General features: G+C 37.0%; 1 protein-coding gene across 1 annotated transcript in view; it reads right to left on the reverse strand.

Moving 5' to 3' along the window:
* Positions 1-13,347, reverse strand: part of PGAP1 (post-GPI attachment to proteins inositol deacylase 1) — a 92,692-nt gene that overhangs the window by 64,942 nt on the left and 14,403 nt on the right. Inside the window, exons 3-4 of the mRNA XM_056111798.1 lie at positions 13,098-13,273; positions 2,218-2,389 (exon numbers count right to left, since the gene is read on the reverse strand). Of these exons, the coding sequence (XP_055967773.1) occupies positions 2,218-2,389; positions 13,098-13,273 (348 nt within the window). The remainder of the gene's footprint in view (positions 1-2,217; positions 2,390-13,097; positions 13,274-13,347) is intronic.

A 13,347-nucleotide genomic window follows, 5' to 3' on the forward strand; every position in this document is an offset into this window, starting at 1 on the left:
ATTTATTACAGGTTACTGAAATGACTTGGAAGACCATGGTCGAATCAAAATTTTGAAGACATCTAACTTAGGCATTAGATTATGGCAACAGCAGATCTCTAGCCCACTGCTGTACTATCTTCCTTCTTGCTCTAATTCTATCCTGTATCACAGTGGCTTCATGAATATCATTTTAATTCTGAAATTCATACAGAGCCATACTTTCTTCATCACAATCCAAGTTTATGGTTGTAACAGACAGATCCTCATGACAGTTCTTCTTGGGAGGTTCACTTTGTCTAGAAATGGGCTTATGACATAGGGTTAATAAAAGCCGGGGGTATAGTTACCTGAATCATGTTCTAGAAGTAAATACATAGCCTACAAGAGGAAAGCTGACAGGCCTAAATACTCCTCAACCCTTAGTAAATGGTAGCAAGTCCTCTCAAGAGTAGTGCTTTCTTTTGTCTATGTAACATCAGTATTTCTTCCAAGTCAAAACAATCTCTTTATGGAAGTCATATGAATGTGTCTCCCAAACACAGATAATCTACTACTACTCTTCAAAACTTTGTTTTTTTCATTCTAATTCTGGTTTAATACAATCGAGAAAAAGTAAAAGAAAAACATAAAAAGGCTTCTAATCACAGGAAAGGCAACTTGATCCTAATACTATTTGCACATTGTGTTTTTAGGGATAGCCCATCACAATTATTCTAAACAATAAAAGGGACTGACTCTTTTGACTATTCTTTAAAGTTTGAAATTGTTTAGCAATTCTAATTAATCTACAAAATTTATTTACATGTATCATATAAAATAAAGTGTTTTCAGTTGTAATAACTACAATGACTTGTTTATACCCTTTGTTCTTTCTAAATCTATAGTTCATTTATAACTATTAGAATTAGTAGAACAAATTTAATCTGAAATAATAAAATTAAAGTGTTTCACTGAAATATTTCTACAGACAAAATTTTTTTGTTTCTGTTTTGGCAATATTACATGAAGATGACTAATGTGAGAAACTACCCTGAATAGGAGTTACAAAGGTGCATTTTTCACTTAACTATAAACAAAAACTTTATCACAGTTAAGATATGCAAATTTTTGTACAGAAAGAAAATGTATACATTTATCGACTAGAAAAAAGAATTATTTCTAAAGATATTCTTCTATTCATAAAACATTCCAGAAAACACTGAAACTAATACTAGACTTTCCTTAATAAAGTTTAGAGAGCAGGTACTTAATTCCATAACATTATCACTACTTGATTAGATGACCAGCAATAATAAACTCCACAGTGTCCATTCAAAATTACTTGAAACATCACAGTCTTATCAATAATTTATTTTTTCATTCATATTAAAGTACCTCAATTAGCGGCATATATCAAGCAAGAAAGGCTAAGAGCACAGGCTCTGGAAAATATTTGCTAGAGTCAAATACTGGCTCCACCATTTTCCTACTAAATGCTTCCATACAGTAACAGTCTCTTTGCCTCTTTTTTAATATTCATAATTAAAGGTATGGTAATATGAACCTTCCTCAAAGGACTGTTTTAAGGATGAAATAAGATAGCACAATAATCAATCATAGTAAGAGCTCAATGAGTACTAGAGCTAGCTCTACCTCACCATATAAAGCTAGCATTTAAATGTAAGACATTTCTGCTATTTTAAAACTATTCATATATTGAATCGGGTAATGGAAGAGTAAACAAAACATAGGAAGTTTAAACACACACTGAGAGACAGGGAATCACTTTTACATAAAATCTAAACTGATCCCCAAGTGCTTAGGGATTAAAAGAGTCAGATCATCCACAATAGGTTACTATGGACAAAGAAAACACCACTTTAATTATGAGCCTAAGATGAAGGTCACAAAGAGAGATGTACAGGGGGCTAGAGGGACAGTACAACAGGCAGGGCCATGGATTTACACATGGCCAAACCAGGTTCAAACTCCGCATCCCACATGGTCCCTCAGGGACCACCAGAAGTAATTCCAGAGCACAGAGCCAGGAGTAACCACTGAACATAGCCAGATGTGGCTCAAAACCCAACAAACAAAAACTAAAGAGAGATGCTCAGAATTGGAAGTACTGGTTCGAACCTGATATGCTTCATATACAGATAAATCTGTAGCATATTCTAAAGGGAGCAGTTGTAAAAATTTGTTCAATACTAAATTACAACGAGGCCAGTTAGTACTTACGTAAACAGTACTCACCTGTGATATAGCGGTCTAATGGCATCACGGGGGCAACATGAGGTGTTGCTTGTGTAATAAGAAGATTTATCAGATCTTGTTTAAAATTTTTCACCGTAAGCAATGCTCTTGCAACAAGGCCACCCATAGAATGACCAATTATCGTCACACTTTTGGGAGCAAATTCGTGACCCTATTTAAGGCATAATTAAGGGTTAGAAGCATAGCGAAATACAATATACTTCAATCAACAAACAATTTTAGGAAATTTTAGAAAAAAAAGTTACAGTACATATTTAACCTCTCATCATGAGATACAGAAATTCATTTATACTCGCAATTCATATCCCATTATCTGTTCTGCCAAACATTTAACAGTTATCTTTTGGTCTTTATGAACCCAAATCAGAATACCTGGTCTAGCAAATCATGTTTTTACCAATTATAATACTGAATAGAATATATAATTATACTTGATGTAAACTATATTGCTATATCATAAGAAATCAGACCATTTATTTGAAATTGGAAATATCACCAAGTCAAAATGATTTTCTGGTTGCTGCAATAATGAGCTGGAGCGATAGCACAGGGGGTAGGGCATCTGCCTTGCACACAGCCAACCCAGGTTTGATTCCTCTGCCCCTCTTGGAGAGCCCGGCAAGCTCCGGAGAGTATTTCACTTGCAGGGCAAAGCCTGGCAAGCTCCCCGTTGCGTATTCAATATGCCAAAAAGAGTAACAACAAGTCTCACAATGGAGACATTACTTGTGCCCACTCGAACAAATCCATGAACAACGGGAGGACAGTGCTAACAGTGCTGCAATAATATACTACTTCATAAAACGGAAACATCTATCAAATTATTTTTCTACTATGTACCTGGGTTCAAAAAGAAAATAACATCACATAATATTATTTCACCAGCAATTACATATTTCAATTTTTGAATATTGCTTTAAAGAAACTTTTGTCCTCTCAGTTCCACTACAAGACTTCTACTCATCAGCCTCTACAGTGATCCTTCATCTATGCTTTGGATTTTGTGCAGAGTGAATGCTGTGTTCCAATGTGCCTGGAGAATGCTATTACCTACTCTGGGAAACACTGCTCTCAAGATCAAAAACTGCTGATACACTATCAACCCTCAAGGTTTTATCTCCAAACTGGTCCTTTCTCTTAAATTCTAAATTCCAATTGAATACTAGATATAATTAGAATAAATAGTGTAAATATAAAATTGATCTTATATAAAAATTATTAATTACCTCTAAATCTGTCCTTTCTACATAGGGCAATTGTTTATTTGGGTTTTGTTTTTTTTGGTTGTGCCTTTGTTTGTCTTGTAGTCACTGTGAAACTACAAAGTTATTCATGAATGAGTTTCAAGAACACAATGTTTTGACACTTAATCTCTTCACCAGTATCCACATCGGTCCACCAACAGTCCCACCCCACCTCTGTTTGCCTCCTCTCTACCAATATGCCTCTGTGTGTTTGTGTGTGTATGTTTGTGTGTGTGTACTGTGCTGTACAGTAGTTGCTAACAGGGTTTCATACTTAACACTTTACCACCTGCCCAAGGTGTGTCCTGTTGGAGGTAGAAAGCATCATTGGCCTATCCCCTGCATATAGGAACATTCAGGGCAAGACAGGAAAAAATATGAAGATCAAATCAGACTTAAGTCAGAAAAACTCAAAGTTGGTGATAGGTCCTCTCACTAGTTTTATTGTGACTTCACACTGCTTGATGACTCAGGTCTTAGTCCCTTTAAAGCCCTGTATTGGAGGGCTTCATTCACACTGACCTATCACCCGATTGAGTATGCCTCACTACAAAGGCATACACTCGCCCTCAGCTTAGGTTCTAAGAGAGTTAGGTTAACTTCCTGCGTCTTTGGAACTTTATGCTCCGGTGCTCTACTGGTCAAAGTATATCAAAGTGGACAACATTCATCAGAATTACAAACCCAAGGAAAGAGTCCCTTTCCATTCCTTCTTTCTACCCAACAACTGTCAAGATTCCTGAAATTCTGAGCTGGTATCTTCACCTTCTGTTTAAAAAAGTGTGTAGATATTTTCTCAACACAGGATGAAGACACTAACTCTGACACTGACCATGGGACAGAGTATACCAATTCCAGCATATGAAAAGCCTAAAGCCTCCCGTTAAATATGAGCAAAGACCAAAACCTTTTCCTTACTTTTCCTCCTAGTCATCTTCTTCTAACTTATAAGTACATGAACTGTGGGATTAAAATTTGAATTTGTGCTGTTAATCAAATTGCAAAGTCCATCCTTGCTTTCTATCTACTTCTACTCACATGTAAGGGACCCCTTTCTTAATGGAGTAAATGAGCATCCTTCACTATACCTCCTGGTTAATCATCCCCTTCCTTATTCTTATTCTTCCTAGTATTTCTAAACAACCCTATTTACCAGACAGCTCCAAGATCACTTCACAGTTTTCATACCAATTTCGCCTGCCAATGTGTAGACTCCACCTCACAAAGCTATGAACTGATTTATCCTACAAGCGTCAGGGAATGTGATTTCCCAGTGATGCACTTGCATCACACTATGGGTAGAAGATCGTACTCCTCACCCCCAGTTCAGCCCAAACTTTCCCGTCTCATAATGGAACTACTAGCCTCCTTTGATGAAGTGAATCTTGAATCTTTTCTTACACGTGGATCTGCTGCTCTTCTGTACTCCTTAAAACTCAGATTCCCATTTGCATCTCATCCACATGGAATGATGAAGCCCCTGTAGGAAGCTAGACTATATTAGTTATATAATTTAACCTTCATCATTCAAAACATTCTCCCTGGTGACAGACCATTTTCACACAAAATGGAGTATGAGTCAGGTATGGTAGGTAAATCTAAAATCCCTGGGCAAACAGCATCAAAATCTGCCCCTTGAAGCCCCCAAACAATACCCTCTTCCCACCAGCACTCTATTGTCAGGCTCCTCATGATTCTGAGAGGGAAGGCCAATACAACAAAGCTTACTTGACACTTCTGCAAGTGTAACACTCAGTTGCGTCACAAAACCAGTCCTTATTTTTGGATATAGCAAGACCCATGATCTTTTGGAAAACACCCTCAAAATTACAGTCAGATCATATATCCATACTTGGCTCCACTGAAAGCAGCCACATTAGCCACGCAGTATTTTATCTATGATGCCACTAAGGCAATAACTAAATAGTGAAACTTCCAACCTCAGCCTATCTGCCACAGAGGACGTCTATTTTTAATCTTAGGCCTCAGATTAAAGTCCTGTCTCCCAGTCAAGCAGAATGAAACAGGCATCATTGGGTATCTTTTTCCCAATATAAAGACTGTGTCCCCAGACATCCCCCTCCCTTTTCCTTTACCAGGGTACTTAACACCTTATCCTCAAAAGACAAAACATTTCCCGTATTCATCCTCTTTCTGGTGACTCTGGGCATACTAGCCAGAACAGCCACAAAAGTAGGAGAAATCGTATCTTCTATTACCACAACTATTATGTCTTTTTTGAACCTGTATAGACAACTGATAATACTATTGATTCTCTTCGGGCACTGCAAACACAAGTTAAGGCCTGCTGCAGTTGTTTTACAGAACTGTAGAGCTTTTTATGCCTACTGCTGCCAAGAAAGCACTTACCTGCCTGATGTAATAGCAAGAATGGTTCTTTCGGATAATCAATTTGGACAATTCAAGACAGTATAACTAAACAGAACTAATCAAGCTTCCCAACTGTGAGACAAGGTCACCCAGAGTTGGTTTGCCTGAAAACTTAATTGGAATCATCTTTCCTGGCTACTGTCTATCTCAGAATCTATAATGCTAATAGTTCTTACCTTAAGCATTTGCTTCTGAAGCTTGTAACCAAATTTATTTCTTGAGAATCTAAGAGTTCTAAAGGATTCAAATTCTTAACTACTTTGCCAACTGCTTTCTTCTGAACTGCCAACTAGTTCATGCCACACACACCTGATTAATATACCAAGGAACCAACCTATCAAGAGGATTGGTTGGAGTCGTCATTATTTACATAGGACATAGTTTGTCACAGATGGCAAAGAGCTAAAGGGCAGAGAAGACAGCAATGCATATAAGCTAAGAACTGTGTATGAAAGTGCTGATTCCATTAGGTAGTATGGAATGTATGGAAAATTTGGAAAATATGTTTCCCTGAGACTCAGTCTGCCTCCCCAGGCTTTTAGGATCTGGGAGAAATAAAGAGCTGTAACAGTTAGAAGACAACCTGGTGACTGGGCTGGAGCGATGGCACAGCGGGTAGGGTGTTTGCCTTGCATGCAGCCAACCCGGGTTTGAGTCCCAGCATCCCATATGGTCCCCTGAGCACCGCCAGGAGTAATTCCTGAGTGCAGAGCCAGGAGTAACCCTTGTGCATCGCCGGGTGTGACCCCCCCCCAAAAAAAGACACCTGGTGATCAGTGTGTTATTCTTACTCCCTGTCAGGAACCTGAAGCTAGTTAAATTCAATGCAACAATAATATTTATACATTATGAATTTTATTGGGGGGTTGTTGGAGACTAGAATAGCAGATAGGATATTTGTTTATTTATTAGTGAAACACCATGAGGTACAGTTGTAGACTTGGGATTCAGTTATACAATGATCGAGTACTCCACCAGTACCCATTCGCAGATAGGATATTTGCCTTGCAAATGGCCAATCCAGGTTCTATCCCTGTCATCTCATATGGTGCTTGAGCACTGCCAGGAGTAACCCCTGAGCATCGCCAGTTGTGACCCCAAAACAAAACAAAACAAAATTTTTTAAGGTACTTTAAATGTATTTTAGAATTTCATTTTTATTTGGTCAGCAATTTTTAAAAAATATTATATGTCCTGTGATGTCACTAATTTCACTTATGAATTCTAAAATTCTTTAAAAGTTTTTGGGTATTTATGTCATTTGTGAACAGAGGTAGTTTTAATTCTTTCTTTTCAATTTTTATTAATTTTATTTCTTCTTCTGGCCCACTGTACTAGCTAGGATCTTTGATTCTATTTTTTTAATAGGGATTATGGGAGCACACAGAAACTGAAAAAATAAAGAGAATACCTGTATACATTAAAGTTATTAACAATTGACTGTAAATAACATCTTGAATGACAACATGCATATGGAGAGTGGTCTCAGAATGATTGTGGCTGGTTCTGGAGGTCTTCAGCTGCCAGAGCTCTGCTCAGGGTGGGGAGGGAAACTCTCCACAAGCATGAAGGTATCAGCAGAGGAATAAAGGCATGAGGGTCCCAGGGGGGCTGAGATCTCTAAGCCTGCTCGAATCGGGGCTGAGCATCCTCCACCCAGATCTTCCATCTTCCAGTAGGCGGGGGTCACACCCACCAACTGGCCCCCTGGCGCCGTGTAATCCCATCAACGGCCAAGACCCAGAGACTAGAAAACCAAGCTCCTGGAAGCGCGCGGCCACAAATGTGGCCGCACAACATCTTATTATCTTTTTCTTACTTAGGAAAATCTGCAGGCTACCAAATGTAAACTGCTCACACGGCAGAGTCTGGCAAACTCCCCATGGCATACCCAATATGCTAAATACCAGTAACAATGATGGGTCTCATTCTCCTAACCCTGAAAGAGACTTGAATATGGCATTGTTTCAAATCTCAGGGCTAGGACGAAGGAGACGTTACTGGTGCCTGCTTGAGGCAATCGATGAACAACAGGATGATCGTGATTGTGATTGTGATGACAACATACCTATCTAATAACATCTTATAAAAGACATAAATGGTTAATATGGCTTATTTCTTTAACACTATACATACAATAATTTTAGGATGAGGAAATTCACTTCCATTCCTACTGTAATATATTTTGTGTGTAGTTTAAGTTTTGTTTTGTTTTTTTTTAACCACAGTAGGCAATCCTCTGGTACCACTCTCGGAGAACCAGAAGTGCTTGAGCATTATTTTGGTGATGTTCGGGACCATACAAAGCGTAGGAGCAAAGCATATGTTCAATCCTTTGAGCTACCTCTCCAGCTCTGTGTTGTTGACTTCTTAAAATAAGGGTCTGACTCCCCAGGAAACCATGGGGCCTGGGCAGTATATAGCAGACAGTGCAGGGGCTTAGTGGAACAATTCAGGACGTCTGGGGGACTATCAAGGCTATACAAGCAATGCTAGAGGACCATGTGGTGCAAGGATTAAATTTAGGACATTAAGCATGTAAGGCATGTTGCTCCATCTTTTTAAGCTAACTCTCCCCCCACCCAATTTATTTTTATAAATTGTGATTAGGTGCTGAATGTACCCAAATGACCTTTTTTTCATTCATTAAGATGATAATGAAGAGTTAATTGACTGAAATTTGAATATTAAGCTAACTTGACATTCCTAGGATAAAATTTATGATACATATAATATTTTAAAGTACTGCTAGATTTGATAACCTAGTTTATATTGAGATTTTTGATTTCTAGGTTCACAAGGGCCTCAAGGTGTCTATTTTCTTTTCAAAATCATTACCTGATTTTGACAGTTTGCCAATTTCTTAAAATAACCTATCAAAAATTATTTCTTCCTTTATCTTCTGCGTTTGTGTAAGAAGAATACTGTTTTGTTCTTAAATGTTTGACAGAATTCACCACTGAAGGAGTCATGGGTTTTTTCTTGGCAGTAAAAAAATTAAAAAATCAGAAGTTTTAAATAAATGCAGGGTCAATAAGGAATTCTGTTTCCTCCATTGTCATTATGTTGTGTAATTTATTTCTCAATAGACTGGTGTGTTTCATTGAGTTGTCAAATGTGTTCACATTAAGTTGTTCATAGCTTTCCTTTAACAGTTTCATTTTAAAGGCTCGATAATGCTGTCTCCTCTAGCTTTCAACACTTATCCTTTTCTAATACAAGTATTTAAGACAATGTAGCTCTTATAAAAACTACTTTAATCTGACAAATTTTGATGATGTATTTTCAATTTAATTCAAAACATTTTCAAACCTGTTATTTTCATTTTGACCTCTGAATCATGTAGAAGTGACTTTGAAATACTTGAGAATTTCTGTGATTTGCTTCTGTGGATTTCCAAATTTTGTTGTGTTCAGAACATATGCACTATATGATTTCAATTTGAAATTTACTGAGTCCTTTTCTTATGGCCTAGCATGCAGCATATCCTAGTAAAAGTTCCAGGCACATTTTTTCTTTTTTTTGGTTTTGGTTCCTAGTGCTTGGGCTTACTCCTGGCTCTGAGCCCAGAAATCACTTGTAGTGGACTTAGAGGAACATTAAGGGGTACCAAGGATCAAACCTGGGTCTGTCACATGCAAGGCAAATACGCTACCTGTTGAACTACCACTCAGGCCCTCCATGTGCATTTAAGGAGAAAACTGTTAAAACAGTTGTTGGGCAAACTGCTCTATAAACACTAAAGGCTAAGGAGATTATTAGTATTAAAATATTCTATATCTTACTGATTTCCTGAAAATATACTTTATGGATTACCATAAACAATCATTGAATTCTCCATCTCTATGGATTTGTTTCTTCATTTCTTTTGGTTCTATTTCATGAATTTGTGAAAATTTTTTGCCTTCTTGATAAGCTATCATTAAATTATCATAGAGCTGTCACATCTACCATTTAAAAATGTTCCTCTTCAAAAAAAATGTTTCTCTTCAATCCTTCAATATCCTTTGTCCCTTATTTCCTTAACTAATATTAAGATAGTACTCTACCTTTCCTATGATCTGTGTTTAAATGTATACATTTTCCCATCTTACCTTAAATTTACCAATATCTGTATATTTGAAGGTGATTTCGATTTCCTGTAGGAAAATTAATTCATAGCTTGGTGTATATCATATTTTATTGAATTTTGTGTTTGGAGTGATGCCAGGGTTAAACTCAAGGCCTTGAGAGAAAGAAGGAAAGTGACTATGATAGAGACAGGCCTGGGGAAGGGTGACAGGGGGGAAACTGGGGACACTGGGGCTGGGAAATGTACAGTTGTGGAGGGATGGTGTTGGAATACTGTATGACTAAAACCCGACCATGATCTGCTTTGTAACTCTGTATCTCACAGTGACTCAAAAAAAATTAAAAAATAAAAATTAAAACAAAATAAACTAAACTCAAAGTCTTACACATACAATGCACGTGTTCTACCAATGAGTGATATTCATAGTGGGACCTTTGCTTTTTATCCATGCTAATAAAATCTTCCTTTTAGCTGGAGTGTCTGATTCATCTATAATTAATGTAATTGATGATACAAGTTTAACTCTATAATCTTGCCATTTCCTTTCTTACCCTTTCTTTCCGTTTTCTCCTTTTGGATTGAATATTTCTCCTCCACTTTACTCTTTGGTTATATCATTTTATGTTGCTACTATAGAAATTGGACTAGAGCGATAGTACAGCAGGTAGGGTGTCTGCCTTGCACGTGGCCAATCTGGGTTTGATTCCTCCGCTCCTCTCAGAGAGCCTGGCAAGCTACCAAGAGTGTCTCGCCTGCACAGCAAAGCCTGGCAAGTTACCCATGACATATTCAATATGCCAAAAAAAAAACAGTAACAACAAGTCTCACAGTTTGTTGTGAGACATTACTGGTGCCTGCCTGAGCAAATCGATGAACAATGGGAGGAGAACACTACAGTACTACTATAGAAATTACATTATATAAATTATTATTGCAAATTAATATATCCCTTCATATAATGGCAGACTATTCATTCCTCTTCCCATCCTTTTAACCATTATACATATTTTCCTGTAATTTAGCTATGGATCTTATAATGCATTTCATCTGCAAATAAATTTTTCGTGGGGACCACACACAGTGATGCTTAGGCCTACTCTCAGGTTTGTGCTCAGAAATCACTCTTAGTGGTCCTCAGGGGACATATAGGATGCTGGAGACTGAACCCAGGTTAGATGTGTGCAAGTACACCCTACCTACCTGGTGTACTATCTCTCAAATTTCAACCTTTCTTATTTCTTTTGTCAACCAGAAAAAAGTAAAAACAGTACTGAGAGGTCCCATACACTTATCACTAAACTATCCTTGATATTTTTTGTAAAACCATACTACAATGATCAAAATCAAGAATAACATGGGCAATAACGTGTTATTTAATAAAAAATGATTAAGCTACAAACCTAATATAAATTTAACAAATTCTCCCACTAATTCACTTTTTCTAATTCAGTATTTCATCCAATCAAGCATTCCACCTTGAAAACTTGTTATTTCTTCTTAATCTCCTCCTCTGATCTGTAGTGACAGTTCTTTACATCTTTGATTTTCAAGACAACAATCATTTGTTTTATTTTGGGAACAACATCTAATGGTATTCAGGGCTTACTCCTGGCTGTGTGTTCAGGGAACATACCATTGTGTTCAGGGCACCACATGCAGAGCCAGGGATCAAATTAGAATTAGCTGTGTGCAAGGGAAGTACCTTAACCCCAGTACTTTCCCTATGAATCCAACCTTGATACGTTGAAGAATATAAGCTATCTTGTAGTAAGTTTAAATTTTGATTTGTTTGAAATTTTCTCATAATGAGAATAAAGTTGTACATTTTTGACAATAATGTCACAGAACTTAAGTTTCATCCTTTCAATACATCATACTGAGGGGTTTCATGGTGCCAATATGTTATTCATGACATTAGCTTTGGTCAGAATGATGTCTATTGTTTTTCTCCAAGGTAAAGTTAGTCCTTCCCATTGTAGTTAAATATTTCAAAAAAGATTATTTGTGATCACCTGATCATGTGAATATCTTCTCTTTCTCATACCCTGCTCACAAATATGTGCACTTTGGTAGCCCAATATTTAAATTTCTGCCTTGCTGAGATCCATGATATCAATGTGCTCTTCTTGATCTCCCTTACTGCCTATGATCTAAAAAAAAATGCTTCTAGGCAGAAAGCCTGTCAATCATTAAGCTCATTTGAATATATTTTACTTCTATTAGTGATCATTGAAGGGTTGCCCAACAAGTGTTTAACTAAGTTTGTAACTGCTTTTCATATGGAGATGGTCTACCACTAACATATAAACAGAAACAGAAATTTATACTAGTGATTTTTAGGATATACACTGTACTCCTAACTCACATATGAAAAAAAAAATGTTTTCCTTATATTCAACAGAAGAAAGCTTTCTAATAAATTCAATGTTAACTTAAAAAGTCACCACTGACTTTTTAAGGGATGAGGCTCAGTGATAGAGACCATGGCTGGCATACATGAAGTCCTGCGTTCATTCTCAGCAAAACAAAATAACAAATGAAAAAAAAAAAACAAAATGAATTCAAGTCCACAGAATTCCCACATTAAAAAAGTATCATCTCTGTAACTCTATCTCATGGTGATTCAATTTAAAAAAAAAAAACAGTATCCTACTGCCTTCAGTTGATTTTAAAACGTTGAGTAACTGATTTTAAAAAGTTGAGTCCTTGGGGCTGGAGCAATAGCACAGGGGGTAGGGCGTTTGCCTTGCACACAGCCGACCTAGGTTCGATTCCCAGCATCCCATAGGGTCCAAGCACCGCCAAGAGTAATTCCTGAGTGCATGAACCAGGTGTAACTCCTGTGCATCACCAGGTGTGACCCAAAAAGCAAAAAAATTTTTAAAAAAAGTTGAGTCCTTAGTGAAAACTATGGTAGTTACAAGAGGATGGGAGGAACAGCTAATAATAGGAATGAAGAGAAGAATCTGCATGGTGATTGGAAAGCTCTGTAATTTTAGTGGTGAGAGTGGTTTTAAACAAATTAGCTAAATCTCTGAAATTCCATATTATTGCAAAACAATGTTGCATCAATAATAAAAATATATATTCATAAAAAATTGTTGAGTCCTTTAAATAGGTTTTCTCCTTGTTGATTAACACAAATTTCTTACCTTATAGAGTTTGAGGATTGTTTTAATGCATTCATGCACAAATTTGGTCTGCTTCTGAAGACTTCCACCATACAGCGCCACCAGTTCTTCATTGAAATTCACAGTAAAGAAATCAAAGTGGTACTTGAAGTCAATGTCTTCTGCCTTTCTAAGTGCAATGGAGCCAACAGAACGAACTGTAGAGTAAAAGGGCAAAGTACACATAAAACATTTTTTTTCATTTCATCCATTCTATTTCATGGTCTCTTAA

This window comes from Sorex fumeus, unplaced genomic scaffold, assembly GCF_029834395.1.
Source record: "Sorex fumeus unplaced genomic scaffold, SorFum_2.1 ptg000014l, whole genome shotgun sequence".
NCBI lineage: Eukaryota > Metazoa > Chordata > Mammalia > Eulipotyphla > Soricidae > Sorex > Sorex fumeus.